Here is a 23,367-nt window from a genome sequence, read left to right on the forward strand (position 1 = left end):
TTACGTGCTCATCATTCACTTGGCCAGTGCTCACTGAGCTCTCCCTGGGTGTCAGACACTGGGTTAAACTCCGAGATGAATCAAGCACATCTGATGATGGAGTATTCTCACTCAGTTGTGGAAATCAGGGCAAACTTCTTAAAAGAATTGAACTGGCCCTTGAATAATGGATATAATTTGGTTATGGGAAGGCAGATTGGGGGACATTTCAGGAGATGGGATGAACAAGAGAAGCAGCAGAGAGGCTGAGAATTGTGGGACTCAGATGGAAAACCAAGTGTAGTTCAGTCCGGTTGAACCAACCAAAGAGTGAAGGTGGTTAGTGAGAGAGGAGATTGACCAGACGACAGGAGGCATTGAGTGCCCAGCAAAGGGGGCTGTATTTTGTTCTGGATGTGGGGAGCCTTGAAAAGGTGTTTGAGCAGAGGAGGAGCTTGATCGAACTAGGGTCAGAGCCAATGAGGGTGGCAGCAGCAACCAGCCAGATGGGAGGCATGTGAATGGAGTCAGGGAGATCAGAGGTGGCCCTGCCTGGCTTGCCTTCTCCTTCCCACTGCCTTCAGGTTGGGTAGCTGAGTCCACTGGGGACTGGGGAGTGGGAGGGCCCACTCTGCAGGAGGGCAGTTTGCAGATGTCCAGGGTCTGGGGCCTGAGCCGCTGCATCATGCTGTGCTTCCCTCAGGGTCGGAGTGTGCCACCTCATGCCTGGACCACAACAGCGAGTCCATCATCCTGCCAATGAATGTGACCGTGCGTGACATCCCCCACTGGCTGAACCCCACACGGGTGGAGGTGAGTGACCAGGGACATCTACCCTACTGCAGCCAAGGGGGAGGGAAATGATATTGTTGAGCACTTGCTATGTCCCGCTCCTGAGTTCATTCTTTCACAAATATCTCATTTAATCATCACACCTGCCCTGTGGGTGTGTGTTGAGGGGAGGTGGGGTAGAGTGGGGAGGAGACTTATTCACAATCATTTCTCTAGTCCTTAATTATTTAATACTTTCTCTCTGTCAGGTCCTACGTGAAGGGCCTTTTATTTACTGTCCCACCAAATGCTGATGTCAGCCTAGGAATAAACTGAGGCACCAATAACAGAGGTAGGGAGCATAGAGCCAGGTTTCAGACCTGAGTCTCTCTGGCTGCAAAGTCCATACTCATAAGGATGGTGTTGTGTGGCTTCTCTGGTGCCCCCCCATGTAGCCTTCCACTTTACATAGCCTAGGTTTCTGGTATCTTTCTCCAAGCTTTACCTGTTTTGGGGAAAGCAATTAATAGGTGTCTAGCAAACTAGTAACATCAGTTATTTGTGGAGAACCTGCCACGTTCACATGTCCGGTGCTTAGCACGAAGACTCCATTTCAGCCTCAGTACAGTTGTATGAGAGAGGGGTCATTGTCTGCATTTTCCAGTTGTGGACACTGAAATCTCAGAAGTGAGGTGATGGGCCCTGAACCAAGGCTTGAACCCAAACCTGAGTCTGAGCCCTGTGTGCTTCCCACAGTGCCAGGCCAGCATGCCTCCAGCCAGATGACTACAGAGGCCCCCACCTCAGGGCAGTGTCAGTTTGACTTTGAGGTTGGCTGTTCCCACTCGCCTTTGTGTCACCCAATCAACTGGGGCCCCTGGAGCTGATGTGGGCCCTGCTTTTCTCCCCCAGGACATCACAGGTCCCAGGCCTTATGTGTCACTCTGGGCACTGGCTCTTCACCCTGGAGAAACTGAAAGAAGTGGGCCGGGGTTGTGGGGTGGGCGAGGTTCAGCTCTGTGTCTCTCCACCAGCCTACTGCCTGAGGTGCTGAGAGCCCATGGAGCCCAGGGAGCTGCTGTCTGCCTGCCTGCTGCAGATCACACTCTGGATAGCTGGGCAGAACCCGATACTGGGTGTACTGTTTCTCAAATGCGCTGAGGGCACGATTGCCAGGACTTACTCAGCACTCCGGGCGTATAGACCTGGCCAGACCTCCTCCACTCCTCTGTGTGCCCCGGCATGCTCCTCTCCTCCTTTCTGCTTCCTCTTTCTCTTTTGCTGTCTCTTTTTCTGTCTCCATCTTACTCTCTCTAATTTTCTTCCTGTCTCTGTTTTTCTCTCCGCCCTCTTCTGATATACCTTTCCTCTTGTTCTGTCTTCCTCCCTCCCACACTCTCCTTTCCATCATCCCCTCTGTTTCTCTCTCTCTCTCTGCCTCTGACTCTCTGCATATCCACAAGACAGCCCTATTTCCCAAACCTCAAGGTCTTTCATCTGTTTCCTCCACCATTCCTGAACCAGAATTCCTGTACAGATACCCTTAATGCCCCAGTGCACCCTGATATGCTCATATACCCAGGCATGAAGGGAGCCCACATGTCAGAATCTCAAGGCAGCTAGAGATAATCAAGGACAGGTGCCTCATTGTACAGATAGGGAAACTGAGGCCTATAGAGGAAGGCGGCTGGTCCACACAGGCAGCACAACTGGAACGACAAGCTGGACTTGTGATTGGCAGCTCTTCCAATACTACCAGCTCTCCTTCCTTTTCCCACCCTAACTCCCACATACCTGAAAGCAGGTGAGTTTGACTCACACACAGAACAGACACAGGAGACCTCCCTCTCACCCCAGTATCAGAGATCTTCTTGGCCTGGACCAGCCTCCCACTTAAGACCTTTTTCCTACCCCCTGGGCAAATTCCCACCCTTCCCTCTGTGAGCCCTGGGCACTAAAGAGTTCAGTTATAATTCACTGTGAAATAAATCCAGAGATTTGAAAGCCTGCAAGCTGCCCCCCCTCCCCACCATTGCCCACCCGCTGCCTGCCCGCCCCATCCCCCACCCAGTTCCCTGGTCTGCCTGCCTTTATTGATGCTGGCCTACCGAGAGAACCATAACGAGGTTCAGACCTCCACTGGTCTCTGGAGGCCTCATTATCCAGGAGGAAAAAAATGTGGTAGAAAAAGGGAGGAGGGCGAAGGGCAGAGATTGATGATTTCCAGGAATAAGGCAGAAAAGCTGGCCTCTGCTGCACCCTTGCCCCTTGTGCGGTGAGAGCTACAGAAATAGAGCTGCTGGTGCCGGCATTTCCAGGCCAGAGGAGGTCCTGGATAGCTCTTCTGCTTTCTGAGGGTCTGCCTGCGAGCACCAGTGCAATTTAGATAGCTGGGGGTGAGGCTCTGCTCCAGCTGCTGCCACTTTCATCCCCGGGGTAAGAGAGTGAGAGGCAAGAACTGGCATTTATTGGGCACTTGCTGTGATCGGGCACTGGGTCAGGCACTTCCTATCCTTTATTTCCACCTCCACCCCCTACCACACACGCACAACCACACACATATGTCCCTATCAGGTGGGTATTAGTCTCTTCCTGCTTCCAGTGGAAGTAATGGAATCTCAGAGGTGGAAGCCACTTGCCTAAGAGAACTTGAAGAGAGACCCAGGCCAGTCTCATAGTTTACTTCAGCAATCCCTGCAGCCTCTATGAAATGTAGAGTAATAAAGGCAATACATTTACTGATGGCTTACCAGGGATGTGCTGGCAAATAGTTAACAACTGGCTCTCCACAAACATTAGACTCTGATTTGTAGCATTTCCCAACTTCTGTGATATAAATATTTCTACTGTGGCAGATTTCAAGGTTTCCAGGTTGCTGTCACTGAGCACAAAGTTGGGAAGATCCAGGCACTGTTGGCTCTTGCGAGCCTATGCAAGCCAGCTGTGGTCCACCACTGATACTTAGCCAAGACAGACTCTATTTTAAGTCCTTTGCATATATTGACATGAATGAAGAGAAAGATGACTGCTTAGATGAGTGGAATGTCAACATTGAAATCTCAGGTCATGATGAGGACACCAGGACAGTGAGCTTCGTGAAGGCAGGACCATGGTCATATTAGTTACCATAGTACCTGCCTTGGTGCCTAGCACACAGCAGATACTTGCTAAATATTTATGATTGCTGAGTCAGATGACCAAGGTTCTAGTGTAAGCTCTGGTGCCTTCCTGCTGTATGTCCTGGAGCAAATCCTGTCACTTCTCTAGGCCACAGTTTACCCAGTTGTGAAGTGAGAGCTAGGCTTCACTCAGGAGTCACAAACTGAAACACCACCTGAACCAGGCAGGTGGAGAAATGAGTGAAGCAGGCCAAACATACTCTTTTGTATATTAAATACTGAGTCAGCCGGGCGCGGTGGCTCACGCCTGTAATCCCAGCACTTTGTGAGGCCAAGGCAGGTGGATCACCTGAGGTCAGGAGTTTGAGACCAGCCTGGCCAACATGGTGAAACCCCGTCTCTACTAAAAATACAAAAATTAGCCAAGCATGGTGGTGCACACCTGTAATCCCAGCTACTCGGGAAGCTGAGACAGGAGAATCGCTTGAACCCAGGAGGCGGAGGTTGCAGTGAGCTAAGATTGTGCCACTGCATTCCAGCCTGGGCAACAGAGTGAGACTCTGTCTCGAATAATAATAATAATTAAAAATATAAACACTGAGGCATATTAGTAGTAGTAGTATTTACTGTAAATATTTCAGAAAGACTTGCAGAAAAATATAACACCCATACACATACTACCCAACTTAATAAATAAAAACTTTACAGATACTGTTGAAGTTCTTTTCTATTTTTCTTTTTTTCAATTTTTTATTTTTATTTTTTTTTAGTGGAGATGAGGTCTCACTGTGTTGCCCAGGCTGGTTTTGAACTCCTGTCCTCAAGTGATCCTTCTGCCTTAGCCTCCTTCTTTTTTATTGAGCTATAACTTACTTCTTTATCTTAAGTGTAAGGCATTATAAATTGTTTTGTGTACATTCATGAAACCACTACTCATATTAGGATGTGGACCTGTCCAAATCTTCAGGGAGTCCTCCCTCCCCAGGCCAGGCAATTTCTCCAGCACCAAGGTAACCACTGTTTTGTTCTCTATCACTATGGATTGGTTTTGCTTATTTGTAAATTTATTTGTAGACTTGGTCCCTATCACTACGAATTGGTTTTGCTTATTTGTAAACTTCATATAATTTGAAATCATGAGCCATTTTCATAAGTGTGTTTTCAACTTCTATAAAGAGAAACACAATGTACCTTCTTTTTTGTGTCCTAAACCTTCTTTTTCTCAGTCTCCTTCCCTGTACATGCACTTTTGAAAGTGATTAGAGGTACAGAGAACTCTTCCTCTAATCTAATAAACGAAATGATACAAACTCAATAATAGGTGGAAATGCCCCTCAGGTTCAATGCTAGAGAGACTGCAGGGAATGGTGGGGACTATGGCAAACTATGGAAAACACAGTTGTTTTTCTGCTTCCAAAGGGTGACAGCATTAGCCAAGTGCAGCAATGTGGAAATGTGGGCCTCCTGTGGCCAAATTTTTCATTTTTTCTTGGGTACAAGAAATCTGGAGTTCTTAAAATTTGAAATCTCTTTCTTTTTTTAAAATCTTGTATGCCAAACCAAACATTTCTGTGGTTTGTGTAGCCTAGAAGCTGTTGGCTTGCAACCTTTGGATGAGATAGACTATTCCAGTCTGGAGATCTAGAATTCTGGGGTGGCAGCCTGTCTCCCATCATTTCCTAAGAAATAGATCCAATTTGCTCACACATCGTCCCTTGCCCAGGGATGCTGAGAGTGTTTCACAATAGAAAGTGCATCTCCCTATCCTCAGAACCTTATAATTCCTTTAGGTGCTAAGACCTTGGCTTTTATAATAGCTTCTGAAAAAAAAAAAAAATAGGAGGCAGAAAGAGAGGGAGCGAATGACTTAAGGAAAGGAGAGATAAATTGCCATTTATTGACCATCTCTAATATGTAGACATGGTTTGCTAGGCAATTCTATATATGCCATTTCATTTTGTCTCCATCACACCCCAGTGAGATAAGGATTATCACGTTACAGATGAAGAAGCTGAGGCTCAAAGAGGTTGTCATTGCCCAATTCACATAACGACTGTGGCAGAATTAGCTAGCTAATTGCACTGCATTCCATCCTGCAAGGGCAACCCTCATACATGTCTTTTAAAAATATGCAACACATGCAGACAGAGAATGCAAAATTCATTTGTGAAAAGAAGGTAGTTTTGTGGAAAGCCCTGCCGAGTGTCTAAAGGTCAGAGGTCGAATGGTTCTGAGTGACTGTTAAGTCCAGTCTAACTGACCTAGAGATGGAGAACTAAGTGCACTGGAGGGGAAACCCATAGACAAAGAGATGCAGCCAGAATCTACTGATTTTTTTTCATTCATTTATGGACACGCTCACACATTCGTTCATTTGATTGTCCATTTGTTCATTTACTTATTCAATAAACATCGAGTATGCACCTCCAAGCAGATACTCTTCAAACACTAGGAATACGAAGTGGGAAATGCCTAGGCTTTTAAAAAGCTTACCCTGGAAAGAAGCCAGAAACTCAGTGGCTGATAACAAAAAGCAAATAATTAATAATAATAATAATAATAATAACTGATATGATTCACACATAGCAGGCCCCAGAAATCAAGGAAAAAACTAAGGGAAAAAGGGCTCATCTTAGAAGACATCCAGGAGGGGTGTCAGATCTGAGCCTCTGGATGAGGGGGCTCTCTTACTTAGATGCCTTCTCACATGTCTTTGGCTCTGCTTGGGGCCTGTCTTCTTGGGCCTTCATCTTTTAGATGCTCTACCCACTCCAACATTTGTCTCAAAGGGCCTCTCCACCTTTCTGAACTTTGGTCTTCCCATCAGTCAAAAAAGTAAGCTATTTTATACTAACAGCTTCAGGGGATGGTATACTTTGAAGGAGATTATGGCGTTCAAAGCCTAGACCTTAAAACCAGATAAATGTGGGTTTAATTGCTGACTGTCACTACCTATGTGTATGATTTGGGGCAGGTCATTTAACTTCTCTGTGCCCCAGTTTTCTCTTGTGTAAACCAGAGTCAAAAATAGTACCTATCTCATAGTTACGGCGAGAATTAAATGAGATGAAAGTTCTGAGCCCAGGGCTTAGAGCATAATATTTATTAAATAGAGAATTTTGTGCTGATGAGGATGAGGACACTGATGATGATGATGATGATGATATTGACGTTGGTGGAGGTGGTGATGTTAGTGATGGTGTCTTCATGCTGGTGATGATGGTGGTGGTAGTGGGGGTGCTATGATGATGATGATAAAGAGAAGATGGTGCAGATGATGGTGGTAGTGTTGGTGGTGGTGGTGATGATGATGATGATGGTGGTGATGATGATGGTGGTGCCAGTGATGGTGATGATGATGACAATGATGATGATGGTAATTGCAACCAGGAAGAAAAGATAGTCTATTCTTCCTACCACCAAGGCAGGAAATGAAAGCCCTCTTACAAAACCTTATCTGAAAAAGCTCTGGCTGGGCTAGATGTCTCACTGGTATCAAGAGGAAAAAGGCTGACATTTGAGGGGCCCCATCTGAGATCTCCCAACCTCTCCTTTAAACAGCCTAGCCAATCCTTCAGCTCCCACTGCCTGTCCCCTTTCCCAGTTCTAGCACACAGAGGGGCCCTGTAGTGAGACAGGTGGGGCGTGCAGCCCTGAGTAATAGTGGAAAATCCAAAAGCCTTGGAAAGATAAATAGGCTTATGCAGATAGTATAAAAGTCCTTTTTCCAAACTCACGTCAGGTAAACCTCAACTGACAGAAACTTGTACAACCACACCAAGACACTCCTACAGATGGATTAAATTAGCTCTCAAATAAACAGGGGAAGGCATGGGCATCGAATCCCTAGTGGATTCTAACGCTGCTGTTTTCCACTTCTTGAACCTTTACCAAATGCCCTCCAACATCTCTGGATTTTGACTGGGAACAGACTGTCATACTGAGAGAGGAAAATCTGGTTAAGAGAATGAAAGCAGGTGATCCTCTTCACCCAGCCCCATGGCTGGGAGGCAGAGGGGGAAGAACGTAGCTTAATTGGAAGAAAGGAATACTGAAACAACCCAAATTCCCTCATTTGTATTTGTATCACATTCCTTCATGTATTTCTTCACTGTGCTCCATGCTTCACCTTGGAAGGATACAGAAGTGTCTATAACTCAGGACCTGCCCTCAAGAAACTTTAGAAATTGGTACTAGGTTTACCATTTTCACATCATTTATATGAATGCACCATCTCAACAAGTCTGTGACGTTTTCAGTACCCGTCTTATGGATGAGAGAACCAAACCTCATAGTGGAAATGTGCAAAGCAATTCCAAATCAGAATTGCAACCACATCTGTCCTATATCATATCCCATGACTTTTCCCATATACCACTTTATGCGTGTATTGGGGACGGGTAGACAATTTCAATAGAAGCAGTAAGAGGCAAGATAGTAGATTTCACATTGCAAGACTGATTGGAAGATCATCAAGTTAAGCTCTTTCTCCAAGGTCTTTGATTTACTTGAAGGTTGATAGTGGCTACATTCAGCCTATACTAAACTGATCCTCTAAACTAGACTTGTTTAGAGGACAAGTCTAGTGCTTGACCTTAGATGATCTTCTGATGCTCTAGAAGACAGGAAGACAAGTAAAGAAATTATTGTCCATTGGTAAAATCACCTCTATTTTGAGAAGAATCTGTTCCTTTATAAAATAAATATTTATTTAGCATCCACCCTGTGTCAGGCATTGCTGAAGGCATGGCATATCTAATGTGAACCTGAGATTCTATGGAGCAGAGAAGAAAGGCACCCAATCCAGTCTTGGGGTCACCTGATTCCCTTTGTCACAACCTCGCCAAGAAACCTAATTACAATTTGGCTACCATATAGGTCTGCCCTCAGGGAGAGAATAGGCTGTTTACATGGATTTTCCACATTTTGGCCCAGGTGACTTTTCATTTTTTAATTAAAATTAATCAATTGGCCTCTCAGTCAGTCAAACAACCTCTGATCATGTGGACTTCCACAGTTGGTTGTTCACAGTTACCTGTCACTACACATCTAAGCATATACCATTTTATTTTATTTCATTTTATTCTTTAAAGAAATAATTGTAATCTGGCATGAAAACTGGGGCATCTATGGAGGATAGAAAAGGGAGCTTCTAGGATTTTTTTTTTTTTTTTTTTTTTTTTTTTTTGAGACGGAGTCTCGCTCTGTCGCCAGGCTGGAGTGCAGTGGTATGATCTCAGCTCACTGCAACCTCTGCCTCCCAGGTTCAAGCTATTCTCCTGCCTCAGCCTCCCAAGTAGCTGGGACTACAGGCATACGCCACCACACCCAGCTAATTTTTGTATTTTTAGTAGAGACGGGGTTTCACCATGTTGGCCAGGATAGTCTCGATCTTTTGACCTTGTGATCTGCCCACCTTGGCTTCCCAAAGTGCTGGGATTACAGGCATGAGCCACTGCGCCTGGCCAAGCTTCTAGAATTTTTATGGTAACTGTATTCCTGATACTATGTTATCTTTCTAGTCTTACTTAGCTTTCTTCTTTCACCTACTTTTAAAAATATCATCATGTTGGATTTTATGTTACGAGCTCTATTAAATCATTTCTGAAACAACTGGTTATTTTCAAATCCTGGTTTCTCTACCTAACAGCTATGGAGCATGGGGAACTTACTCTTATGACACAAGATTAATGCCCACCTCACAGCATCATGGCAAGAAATAAATAAGATAATGCATACAGTAATTAGCACAACAAATATACTCAATATATTTTAGTTGTCATTATCATCATCATAATTATTATTTTGAAAGAGGAGGCCATAAATAAGTGCCTATAAGCTCTGCCTGACGGGGCTAGGAAAAGTGCCAAAGAAGACATAAGTTTTGAGCAGACATTTCAAAGATTCTTAAAGTGACGAAATGGGGAAGGGCATTCAGGGAAGGGGAAGAGCAAGAACGAATTCACTGTGGGCAACCTCAGGGAACTGTGGGCAGACCCGTATGACATGGCAGCAGGTGACAGCAGGAGGGGTTCTCCGCCTTTCCAGGGATTTGAACCATAGGTTGGTTCATAATAGCCCATTTGCTCTCAGACTGTAGTGTGCATTGGAATCATCTGCAAGGCTTGCTAAAATGCAGAGTCTCAGGGCCTGGTCTCAGAGAGTCCAATTCATTATATCCAAAGTAGGTCTGAAGAATCCGCCATTAATTTAACACACTCCCACGGCAATGCTGATGAAAGTGGTCTTCAGCTCATGCTTTGAGAAATGCTGCTCCACCGTTCTCTCCCATCCTCCTGCTGCAGCCACACACATGTATGCACACATACACACACACACACGCAAACACACACATGCACGTGCACACACACACACACACACACACACACCCCTCCTCCCCCCACCTTATCCCAACTCCACGAATGGGTCGAATGTTAGTCGAGAATTTTCTGAAGGGCTTTTCTGATCATGTCTCCACCCCCCCAGTTCTGCTTCTCCTCAACCCTTGTTCCTGCCAGGGAAATACAGAACCATGACACATATGGTGAACACAAATATTATTTTAATCTTATGGCTCTTGTTATTGCAAGTACCCGGGCAAGTTCTCCATGTAAAAGCCAGGGTGAGGTCAGGAATTGGAAGGTCCCAGAAGAGGTGGGGTGGTTAAATGTGATGCCAACACGGGGGTGGGTCCCTCCCAATCCCAAGCCCATCTGACCTCTCTCTCCCTCTTCCCACAGAGAGTTGTCTGCACTGCTGGTCTCAAGTGGTATCCTCACCCTTCTCTGATTCACTGTGTCAAAGGCTGTGAGGTGAGTCACAAGGAAGGCACTCCTCAGTTCCCTGGAAATAATCCTGCTGTTGTTATTGTTATTGTTGTATTAATGTTGGCTATCCTTTGCCATACCTACTGAGTGTTGAAAATATCCATTTAGCAGACTTCTTGGACAAGGATTAGCAGCCTCATTTTACAGATGATGGAATTGAGGCACAGAGATATAAAGAAACATACTAAAAAGCATAGGGAATGGGTAACGGAGTTGGGTTCCAAGCCAGGCTTTTGTGGCTCCAGAGCCTGTGGTCTACAAAATATGGGATCTGTAAGAAAGGAAGAGCAGGAGGCTATAATGATTTACCATCTAGAATATGCTAACGTTGGAAATTTACCAACATTGTTACATTTAACCTTTACAGAGTCATGTGAGGTGGTTTTATTTTTAATTTCCATTTTACTGATGACCTTTACTTGCAGACCTATTCCTTCTGCCCCACATCTTAGTCATTTACTCATGCCTCAACCCCAGAAGGAATATGAATGCCTTAGACCTAACCATTGAGCTGAAGTGAAAGAGCCTTTATAACCCTTAAATTCTATGACTTCACAGTTGAGCCATTCCTTACAGCTTGGAATTATAGAGATCTGGCTCTGTGTGTCAGTGACAAGCTTGGGAGGGCTCAAGGAGCATGGTTCTTGGGACATCAGCTGTGTCCTGAAGGGAGGGCTGTCCATGGAACTCAAAGACATTTCTGCACATCACTCTGCCCCTTGTGGCTCTTCCCAGCTGGCAGTGAAAAAGCGGCCCCAAATCCCTTCCAGGTGGATGGCCAAATCTCTGTGGTTCATCCAGAGCCCACTGAGGAAAACGCAGGTGAAAAGGATCAGACCGTGCCCTAGAAAAAGTTGTATCTGATGAAACTCTTAGAATGCCAGAACCAGAAAGACTCTTTTACCTAATCTCAACTAACCTTTTATTTTTAAAAGGGGTAAACAGAGACCCAGGCAGTGGCTGGATCTAAAATTTGATGGAATGCCAAAACTGGGAAGGCTTTTAATTTGATCTAGCTCTATTTTCTTGGTGTATAGAGTAGAAAACGAGGGCCAGAGAGGGGATGGAATGTCCAAGTTTGCACAGCATGATAACCACAAAGACAAAACATGAGCCCAGCTCTTCTAACGTCCAGGCTGGTGCTTTTCTCCTACTGCTTGCCTATGATCAATTCCCTGATCTGTGTCACAAGACAATCCCTAGGTTACACATTTTTTTCTCTGCATTGTTGAGGGATTTCCTGAGGGCACTTGACATTGTACTTGACTTTAGGAACCCCATTCTCCCAGGCTTCAATTAGGAATGGCAAAATCAAAGCCAAGGCCCTGGTGGCTGTTGCTTACTTCTATCTCTTTGGATCAATCCAGCATTTTGGGAAAAGAAAGCTTGAGTTACCTGGGCACTCATTCTGCTGAGTCGGCGGTCTGGGCAACCAGTGTGACAGCGGAATTCAATCCCTCCTTGGACTCAGCAGTGAGACCCAAGAGACCCTCACCTGTCAGACTCTGAGCCCTGCCAGTGATGTTTATCGCCTCTGCCCTTGCAGGTGCCCCTCATCTCATGTCCTCTTTAGCTTTGTTCTAACAGTGCCTTGTCTGGAGCTGAAAATTATGCTTAGAAGACATACAAACTCTGGGACTATCAACCCTGAGTATCCAGAGGTATCCAAGATAAAGAAAGGGTTTGGGGACCCCTGAGCCCCTGTTTTCTGCACCATGCTGGGTCCAAAGTGATCATTCACTCACTTGTTCACCAAAGCTTCACTGAGAACCTCTTATATGCCAGATACTGTTCCAGTTCTGGGAATACATTGGTGTTAGTCCAGTGAAAATAGTAACTATGCTCTCCTTAAGTCATCTATGATATCTTCTTGCCTGTCATCCATCCATCCATCCATCATTTTACCAAATAAACATTTATGGAATCTATATTTGATAAAGTTTTGCACAAATACCAGACATTTTGCTAGCAATCTAGGATACAGAAATGGATGATGCTCACAGTATAGTGAAGGAGATAGACAATTAAAGAGAGAATTTTAAAATCCTGAAGAGCTATCACAAAATCAAATACAAGAGGCTATGGCAGCACAGAGCATCCTGAGGCTATTAGGGGTGGCATTTTGGAGAGGTAACATTTGAGCTAGATCTTGAAGGATGGTTTGTTTGTCTGAATGCGTTACTAGTAGAAGTAGCAACATGAGATACACCAGAGACAGGAGAAATCTCTAAGTACCAGAGCTTTTCTCATATTGTTCCCTGTCTCTAGAAATTCTGTCTTCTCCACCCCCACCTAATTAACTCCTACTCATCTTTATGATCTCAGCTGAAGCATCATTTCCTCAGGGACACCTTCACTGAGCTCCCTGTCTAGATCAAATCTTTCTACTCTTTAATAGCATCACATCCCTCTTCTCCATAGCTCTTATCAGAGTTGAAATTGGTTAATTAGATGTGTGATTATGTGATTAAAGTCTGTCTCTTCACCAGAGTATAAGGTCTGGAGGGGTAGGAAATATACCTATATTGATTCACTATTGCATTCTTTTCCTTAGCATAATGTGTAACACATCGTAGGAATTAAATACATAGGATGGAATAAAGATGGATGGATGGATGGATGGATGGATAGGTGGATGAAAGGATATGGTTGCAGGAAAGAACATATAGGGTAGAGTAACTAGTGATGGGATGGGAGAATTTTTTCAAGGCCCAAATAAAAAAGTATCACCTTTGTTTAATTTTTCTCTTTTTCCCTAGCTACTTCTTTACCAAGTTAGTTCCTTTTATTCTAAGGAAGGGACAATTAGTCTCCATCATTATTCTGTTCATTTATTACATAAAAAAGAACATAGCCCACAGGCAGATCTCCTGAGGCAGGAAGGAAAAGAAAGGGTTTATCGTTTGTTGTTTATACCCCGCTGCTCTAGTGTGGATGTGGTGTGTTCATTCTGGTGGTCACACAGCAGAGTCACACCTGAACCCACAGCCATATGCATGCACAACCACACAACTGAGCTCAGGTCTTCCTTGCTCTCAGAGCTCTGTCTAGCTGTGATCTTTTAGACTCTAATAGTGGAGTGATGAAATGAAATCTGGCATCATGAGTTCAAGGTGAAAAGTTTATGTGAGTGAGAATTTGGAACAGAGAGGCAAAAGCCAGGAATGCCTCATGGGATGGAGCTTGGTTCTTTCTGGAGCAGTGAGGATGGGAAGGGGAGACCACTGGATCACAGATGGCATGCTTGGATGCAAAGGTCTTAAACAAATGACGTCTCTTTCCCATGAATGAGTCACTGAGCTTTAGAGACCCCAACCAGCACTTTAATCAGAGTGGTTTCACTTTCATCTGCTTTCTATATTGAAATGTCACACAATATTGCATTTGATGGTGAGGAGAGGGGTAGGTTCACTGTTTTGATAAATCAATGGACTAATCTGGCCTCTTTATTTCATTAGTGGGAGTCCTGAGGCCTAGAGGAGATAAGGTCACTGTCACTTAACCAAAACCATGAAGTAACCACCCCATTGGCTGAGGTTGGGAGGACTAGAACCCAGGTTTTCTCAATCCCTGCCAACTGCCCTTGCCACTATGCCAGTACAATTACATTCCACTTCAGAAACATTACTAAGAGCCAAAGTTGTGTGCAGCCTTAAATGAGGTGATTGGGAGACAAAGACAAACTAGACATTGCCCATGGCCATGAAGAGCTCACAGTCTTGCACCAGCTGCAGAAACATAAACAGACCACAGAATACAATGTGCTAGCGGTTGGGATGAGGAAATACAAGTGACTGGGGAATCCAAGAGACTCCTGGACTTTCCCCTAATAAGGCTCTGGGTTCAGATAAATAATGGCTGGACTCTATTATCTTTTCTTCATCTTGGGAGTGTCCCGGGGTGGAGAAACACATAGAAGAAAAGAAATAAATCAGTATATGCCAGAACAGCCGAGAGTGATGAAGTAAAAAACCATAGAGCCAACTTCGATTTAAATCACTTACTCTGACTGTGCCAGTGTGATTTTGGGCAAGTCCCTGTCTTTGAGTCTCCGCATCTTCATCTGTAGAGTGAGAAAACCCATACCTACCTCACTTATTGTTTGGAGAGCAAAAGAAGAAAACAAACATGTAAAATGTGTGACATCAAGTACATCTGCCCTCCTTGTGAGAGGGAGCCCACAGTCACACACAGACCATAGTGCCAAATTCCTATGAGTTCTTACATTTTATCTTAATACTTCTTGGGCAGTTTACATTCAGCTTCCTAACATATTTGCATATATTTCATTATAAATTACGTTTTTAATTACATACTGCTGAAAAAAGTGGGAGAAGGAGGCTCACATTTCCTGGTTATTTCTTTGAGTAAACTGAGCCCTCTTTCAGGAAGATGTAAGCCATCTATTTTGTGGTTTTGCATACCCAAGCACACAAGAGTATGTCTCTCAGTATAACCATACTCTAGTTGTAAAAAACTGGGTAAGAGTCTTTATGAATGGTAGAAAGAAAGATAAGAGTCTTTATGAATGGTAGAGGTGATAACTTATCCAAGGGGGTGTTGGGGTTGTGAAGCCTGGCCAGCTAATCGTGGAAGGCTGTGAAAAGATGACAGACACCCGAAGGACTGCAGACGTCAGCTCCCACTCACTCCAGGATGCTAACAAGGCCTCATTTCCTGCTTCTCTCTCCCTTTCCAGCCCTTCATGGGAGACAATTATTGTGATGCCATCAACAACCGAGCCTTTTGCAACTATGACGGCGGGGATTGCTGCACCTCCACAGTGAAGACCAAAAAGGTAGGCCAGTGTGCACTCCTCGGCAGCTGCCTCCTGCCCGCTTCTCCAGCTTGTGGGGCCAGGATCACTCCTACATGGCTGGACAACCCTTGTCCTAACTGTGCCAGCACTGTCCACACGCTTTATTTCATTTTTTTTTTTTTATTCTTTTGGTCAGTAGTTGAACTAATATCATGGGCTGGCCCTGGCTGATTTTTACAGATGTGGTTCTCAAAGCTTAGAATTGGGTACGGAAGCAGATAATAAAACTGCAATACGTACTTTCGGAAAGGAAGGACAAAGTGCTTGGGGGGCTAGGCAAGGGGTCAGAGAAGGCACTGCAGAGCAAGAGGCATCTGCACTGAAACTTGAAGGATAAGAGGAAGGGGTGAGGAGGTGGTCAAAAGAACGGTGTCTGGAGCAGGAGACTGGCATGTAAAATCCCAGCGAGAACACACATTTTTAGGGAGTAGGGCTGAAGTCTAGGAAAGAGAAAATAGTACATCCCTAATGAGGTCATTTACAGTCTTTGAGCATTTTATTATCTATCTATCTTGTTGGTCATACCTGTAGAACTAGAGAAAGATGGTCATGGTCATGGTTTTTTTTCTTTATATCAGGACACACCCAGGAGTGATTCAAGTGTTTATAGTAAACCAAAGAAAAACATTCGATAGATGCACGTTAACCCCTCACAGAAAAGTGGCCACCTCCATTTTTCTCCAACTGCCGCTGAGACCAGAGTGAGGAGCCCCAGCCAAGGGTTGGGAGGGAGGTGGTAACCCTGCCAGCCTGGGCTGAGAAGCATTCTTGTGATGAATGAGTTAATGGAAAACTATTTCTATTTTTATATTCATCTGCAATCAGAGCTGAAAGATCATTTCATCTGTGTCATTTTAAAGAAGGGGGAACTGAGTTTCTGAGACAGGAAAAGCAAAGAATCATAGTCAGTCATGCCTAAAGAGCCCTCTATGACTATCTTGGCCCAAACATTTCATTTTATTAATAGGGGCACTGAGGCCCATAAAAGAGGAATGATTTGTCCCAGGTGACAAAAGTGAATGACAGAAAGAGTGAGGTTCTTGGATTCCAATCCCAGTCCCATTATTTTGCAACATCCTTAGGAGAGTTGGTTTCTTCAAGAAAGAATCTCTGACCCAAAATACAGGAACAAATGGGACAAGACCCAAGGAACACATTCTAATCGGATGGCTGTTACTGAATCTTTTGGTTGAGGAATAAAATTTCTGAGATTGTCCAGGATCAGTCAGTCCCAGGTGGGCAACAGTTTTCAGCATGCCTACCCTTCTTTGGTTTCGGTTTAGTTTTGATTTTTGATAGGACACTGAAGACGTACAATTTTTGCTTAAGTAGAGGAAAATAAAATTCATTTTCTGTTAAGGAATTTTATCTTTTTTTCTAATTATGAAATAATGCATACTGGAAAATTCAGAAAGAAGAAAACAAAAGAATTCACTTATTATCTTAAAACCCACAGAAAACACTGCTTTTTATTTTGGTTTATTTTATTCTGTGTATTTTGTTAAGTAAGTGTGAGGGTATTTTTGTCGTCTGTGTATATATCACTGCCTTTCTAGCTTGCAATCTTGTTTTGCTTAGTTTTGTTTACTTAGCACAGGAAATCTTAGACACAAGAATTATTTGCGCTGAGCACAGTGGCTCACGCTTGTAATTCCAGCACTTTGGGAGGCCAAGATGGGTGAATCACTTGGGACCAGGAGTTGGAGACCAGCCAGAGCAACACAGGCAGACCCTTGTCTCTACACATAATAAAATAATAATAATAATAATAATAATAATAATAGTAATAATAATAATAAAGTAGCCAGGTATGGAGGCACAGGTCTGTAGTCCCAGCTACTTGGGAAGCTGAAGCAGAAGGACCACTTGAGCTCAGAGAGGTCGAGGCTGCAATGAGCCATGATCATACCACTGCACTCCAGCCTAGGCAGTAGGGTGAGACCCTGTCTCAAAATTTTAAAAAAATCTGATAGTAGTATAAAAAATTCTCAGCTGTATTTTTTACTGCATTGTTGTTTATTATATGGCTGTGATGTATGCTAATTTATGTAACCATTTACTTCAACTTTCATTTTTAACTTTTGGATTATTTCTTTTTTCTTATAATTTTAACTAAAATGATGCTCATGAGCATCTTTGCACATAAAATACTTTTATAGCTCTAATTATTTCTTTATAGTTGATTCTTACAATTGGAATGCCAAGGGAGGGATGTAAGCATATTTAAGGCTCTTGATACCTGTTTCCAAATGAATATAGTGAACAATATTATCTATTTTCTTTCATCGGAGTCAGCCACCTTTGAACGTGAATGGACGATGAAGTTTGTATTTGAAATAGAAGTTTTTACAGAATTATGGCTCCGTCTGACACCAACGGTTGGAGAAAGAGCAGCTCTGTTTAAAATAACGTTCCTATCTATTGTAACTTAGGTACTAAAATATAAAATATGAAGCTGATTTTTTGACAGAGAACTTTCCAAAATGGATTCCTCCCTCTACAGAGTGCATTGTGGGAATATGAAGTCATGAGACCAGCCTGGCCAAGATGGTGAAACCCCGTCTCTACTAAAAATACAAAAATTAGCCGGGTGTGGTGGTGGGCAGCTGTAAACCCAGCTACTTGGGAGGCTGAGGCAGGAGAATCGCTTCAACCTGGGAGGCAGAGGTTGCAGTGAGCCTATATCGTGCCACCGTACTCCAGCCTGGGTGACAAAACGAGACTCCATCTCAAAATAAATAAATAAATAAATAATAATTTGGAATCTGCACCTGAACCTCAATCTCGTGACTTCATATTCCCACAATGCACTCTGTAGAGAGAGGAATCCATTTTGGAAAGTTCTCTGACCTCATGATCCACCCACCTTGCCCTCCCAAAGTGCTGGGATTACAGGCATGAGCCACCACACCTGACCAGATTCCAAATTATTATAGTAACTTTACCATACACATATATGTGAACACCAAGCCACCATTTTGGCCTCTGTTCCCATACTCAGTTCCAGTGCAGCAATTTCAGACTCCCAGGCCCCAAGGTAAGCACAGACTCTTCACTAAGGAACCCCAGAACCAGTTCTTTGCTAGCTCTGAATGCATTTCACACTGTTTTTTCCACCTTGTCTACCTACATTATAAATGTAGTTAGGCTTTTTGTGTTAAGAAATCCTCTTCTTCCACTTTAAATTCTTGTTTCTTCTTGTTGGCTGAGGGTGCAGAATGCAGATGGCCAAGCTGCCTTCATCCAATGAGGTGAATCTCCATTGAGGATCTCTGTGTGCTCAGCACCAGACCAGGTTGTGGACAGTATTTCTGCCCTTGTGAAACTTGTAGTCTATTAGATGAGCCTGCTATTAAGCAGGGAGCCACACAACTATTACATTTAATTACTTTTGTGGAAGAGGCAATGATGAGAATGTGTGAGATTTTATGGAGAACAGCATGAAGGTCCGAGAAAGCTTCTCTGAGGAAGGGACATTTACATGGAGATCTGAAGAGGGAACAGAGTCTTCCTGGTGGAGGTGAATAATGGTTGGGGGTAGAAGGGGAAAGGTCTCTTAAAACTGTACATGAAGTATGGATTAGAGAGACTAAGGGCCTCCTTTATGGCAGATAGGACTTTGCCATCATTATTTCAGTTGTGGACAGGTGCTTGGGGCTTTTCGGATGCAAGATTCCTAGAAGTCTGACTTCTGGAAAAGAAAAGTGTCTCAAATTAAAGTCACACTTCCTACAATTTAGATTTCCCAGTTTGACTTTTAAGGGAACTCCAACTTCTTGAAACTTTTTCTCCTCTTTCTTGGACACCCCCAACTACTCCCTGCAGTAGACTGGCTTAAAGGTGGTGCTAGATGGAGAAAATAAATAAGAACACAAGACTTCCCTAAGTGAACTATTGCATATTTCAGACACTCTGCCAGACACTTGGCCTCTGTTATCCTCTTTAATCCTCTTGTCAACACAGAGAGGTCGCTATTCTTATTCCCATCACACAGATGAACCAGTCTGGGCTTAGAGTACATATGGGACTTGCCCAAGTTCACTTGGCAAATGAGTGGGGAAGCCCAATTTTGAACCCAGTTCTATCTGACTCAAAAGTTCTGCTTTTTCTCCTGCATGGTGCTGAGTTTCAGAAGAAGAAAGCATGCAGGGTGCCTGTGTCCTTGGCACACCTTGGCGTGACCCTCCCCGTTCTGGTTGGAGACATTTCACCATGAGCCCAGACTGCCAGGGAACCTTGGCAAAGAGGAGAGCAGCTTTTCCCAGTAGCAGCAAAGATGGGGTGGGGGGAAGATAAGTCTCCCAGCCTTCCCACCATCCCTGACATCCCTGGCAGCCCAGACAGGAGTTTCCCCTGGGCATCCACAGGACAGAAGAAAGTTCTGGTTTTTGTTTCCATCTTCCACCGTAGGAAGCCTCTCAGAGAAGGAGAGAGGTTACTTTCCTTTCATGCCTCTGCCCTTACCTGCTGGACCTGTTTAGGTCCCACTTGTCCCCTCAGCCCCAGTCCCATATCAAGAGACAATCCCTTCCCTTACACACCCAGGCTAGTGCTCAGAGAAACTCACTCCTGGTTGAGTTTCAAGCACCTTCCTAAATCACAGGAATTCAGTTAACTGAGCACTTAATATGTGCTTTGCTGTGGGCTGGATCTCTGTGCATGTCATCTCACTTAAACTCCAGAATAATTCAGCCAAGTAGAACATTGAGGTTGAGGGATATGGAATAATTTGTACAAGGTGACAGAGCTATGTTTGGGATTTAGGATTTCCTAACTGAACAAATGGTAATAGCTAAGAGTTATTGCTTTGCTTTACATGTCATTTCATTTCATCAGCACAATAACCCTGTTGTAGATGTTGTTCTTTTTTCTTTTTCTTTTGAGATGAAGCCTCACTCTGTTACCTACTCTGGAGTGGCTCACTTCAGCCTCAACCTCCTAATAAGCTCAAATGATCTTTCCACCTCAGCCTTCCAAATAGCTGGAACTACAGACACACACCACCACACCATGCTAATTTTCATATTTTTTTGTAGAGAAAGCGGTCTTCCCGTATTGCCCAGACGGGTCTTGAACTCCTGGGCTCCAGTGATCCTCCAGCCTCAGCCTCCCAAAGTGCTGGGATCACAGATGTGAGCTGCCATGGCCAGCCCTAGGTGTTATCTTTTTAATCCTCATTTTATAGATGATGAAACTGGGGCTTAGAAGGGTTAAATTCACACAGTTAGCAAGTGGTAAAGCTAAGATGCAAACCAAGAGAATTCAAGCTGCACAGCACCTGCCTCTAACCCCTTGGAACATCCTTTTGCAGCGGGCTTGTGTCTTGCCCAAGCATCTTGTCCTGCCCCTTGTGGGTGATCTTCTTGCTTCACAGACCTCCAGTAACGGAGTTCTTGGTATGAACTCCAGGCCCAGAGTTAAGCACTCAGCATCTTCTCCCAGACTTCCTTCTTGCCAGTTTTCCACCTAAACTTCTTCCCGGTTCCCAGGGCTAGGGCCTCCATGATGCCTTGGCCCAGTATGATGACTGTCTGCTCCCTTCATTCTCCTTCCCTTATTTGTCTGTACAGACACCAGCTGTTCCCCACATCCGCCTTATGGGGTGACCTGGGCCCGGCTGGCAGACAAGAGCAAGACGGTGCAGGAAACTCTGTCTGACAGGGGTGTCCAATTTCCCACCCAGACACCTGCCTGCAGCGTGAGGCAGACAGGAAGGGGCAGGACTCAGCCTTTCAGGATGTCAGTTTATTATTTTCCTGTTGGAGCCTTGAGGAGCCTCAAATACAAAGCAGATTTCCAGAATGGTTGCTCCAATGGTTTCCCTTCATGACAAAAAAATTTCAATTTATAACTGGAATCATTCTAAGTAAGCATGTGTTGGGGTGTGAGGGAGAAAAGGGAAACAACCTTAACACATTCAACATACCAAAGCTTTCTAAGGTGTGGTGGCCTGGAACACTAGTTATGGTCATGTTTCAGATGGCTGCTAAGAGAGTGATTCTTTTAGATGTCTGGGGAGTTAGGGTATAGTCCCGGTTCTGTGACTCATTAACTCTGTGACGTTGGGTAGGCCAGACTCACTTTGGGTTTTTATGTTTGTTTTGATATTTGAATTAGATTCCTGTCTAATAACTCAACATAACAAGCTTTCTAAAAATGTGCCTAAGGACTCTTCACATGGCTTCCTGGATGAGTTGGTCATTGAGCAGGAAGTTGAAGGCTAGTTAAGACTGAGACCTACAGAGAATAAGAAGAGGTTAATCCCAGAAACACATCTCAGCACAGGATGGTGCACCCAATTCATGCAACTATGTGTAGGGCTGGCTGCAATATTTGCTAAATGACAGATTTACTAAATCTTAAACCCTACCTAAATGAGAACATGGTTTCTTAAGAAAAGACATTATACCCAACATGTAGCACATTGGTCATTGGTCTAAGAAGGCTAGTGATTCTGTAAGATATGGAAAAATAATCAACATCATTTCACGGAGAGCAACCTTCTTAGCAGAGTGGGTGATAACCTATATTGACCAAGGGCTGGATGTTGGGTAGCTGACTTGGGGATGTACATCAGTGTCTCTTCTTGACCCAGCAGCCAGAATAATCTTTTTTTTTTTTTTTTTAAACAGAGTCTCACTCTGTTGCCCAGGCTGGAGTGCAGTGGCATAATCTTGGCTCACTGCAACCTCCGCCTCCCATGTTCAAGCAATTCTCCTGCCTCAGCCTCCTGAGTAGCTGGGATTACAGGCACACACCACCACACCTGGCTAATTTTTGTATTTTTAATAGAGACGGGGTTTCACCATATTGCTCAGGCTGGTCTTGAACTCCTGACCTTGCAGAATAGGCCTTTTAAATCAAGTCAGATCATATCACACCTCAATGCAAAGACATACAGTTCCTTCCCATTTTACTTGGAGTGAAAACCAAAGTTTTCCCAATGCCTACAAAGCTCTTGGGAAAATGTGGGTGCTTTGCCCACCCACATTGCTTCTCTGACTTTGCCCCCTTCCCACTGTCTATGCCTTTTCTTATTCACCTCTGGCATTCTGGACCCCTTGCTGTCCTTAGTTCAGCTCAGGCATCCTTCTACTTTACAGCATTTGTCACTGTGCCACTGGCAATTTCTTTGGCTGAGAACCCTCTTCTATTCATCCTCTTGACTGACTCACTCCTTCACCTCTTTCAAGTCTTTGCCCAAGTGCCATGTTCTCAATGAGTCCAACCCTGACCACCCACCCCACGTCACCCCTCGCACTCCCACACTCATTTGCTTTGCCTTCTGTTTTTTTTTTCTTTCTTTCTTCCCTAATACTTATCACCCTGGCACACACTATAAAATATATTTATTATTTATGATCAGATGACCCCTACCCCTCTTGATGCTAGAATGCAGAATTAATGAGGATAAGAATGTGCTTCTTGTTTTATTGATATATTCAAATTTCCAGTGTACCTCATTGTTTCCTGTCCAATAGTAGGTACTCAACACCCACAAATAAATACTTTTTGCATGAGTGAATTTAGGGTAGTACCTGCTGTGTGATAGATACTGTACTAGGCCATGAGCAAGAACCTGGTCACAGCTGCAGTGAGTTCATGTCTTATGGATGAGTAGCCAGACATTTAGAGTATAGCAAGTACTCATGGAGACACAGCAAGTCAGGAGGTCAGCAAAGTTTCCTAGAGAAGGCAACAGCAAAGGCAATACATGAAAGGTCCAGAAGGTATTTCCCAGATGAAAGGAGTAAGGGAGGACCAGAGATAGGGGTGGGAGGGAAAAGGATAGCTTTGGCCAGAGGAACAGCCTGTGCAAAGGCCCAGACACCAGGGAAAGTGTTAAGGAAAT

The 23,367-nt window shown here is 44.1% G+C and overlaps 1 protein-coding gene across 2 annotated transcripts in view; it reads left to right on the forward strand.

The window, feature by feature from the left end:
- PAPPA (pappalysin 1) overlaps nucleotides 1-23,367 on the forward strand; it is a 246,970-nt gene that overhangs the window by 213,799 nt on the left and 9,804 nt on the right. Inside the window, exons 19-21 of one of the 2 annotated variants that reach the window (XM_054502141.2) lie at nucleotides 683-792; nucleotides 10,610-10,681; nucleotides 15,396-15,494. In XM_054502141.2, the coding sequence (XP_054358116.1) occupies nucleotides 683-792; nucleotides 10,610-10,681; nucleotides 15,396-15,494 (281 nt within the window). Of the gene's footprint in view, nucleotides 1-682; nucleotides 793-10,609; nucleotides 10,682-15,395; nucleotides 16,943-23,367 lie in introns of those variants that run through there. The other variant, XM_063649861.1, reaches the window with a different exon arrangement.

This window comes from Pongo pygmaeus, chromosome 13 (genome assembly GCF_028885625.2).
Source record: "Pongo pygmaeus isolate AG05252 chromosome 13, NHGRI_mPonPyg2-v2.0_pri, whole genome shotgun sequence".
Lineage (NCBI taxonomy): Eukaryota > Metazoa > Chordata > Mammalia > Primates > Hominidae > Pongo > Pongo pygmaeus.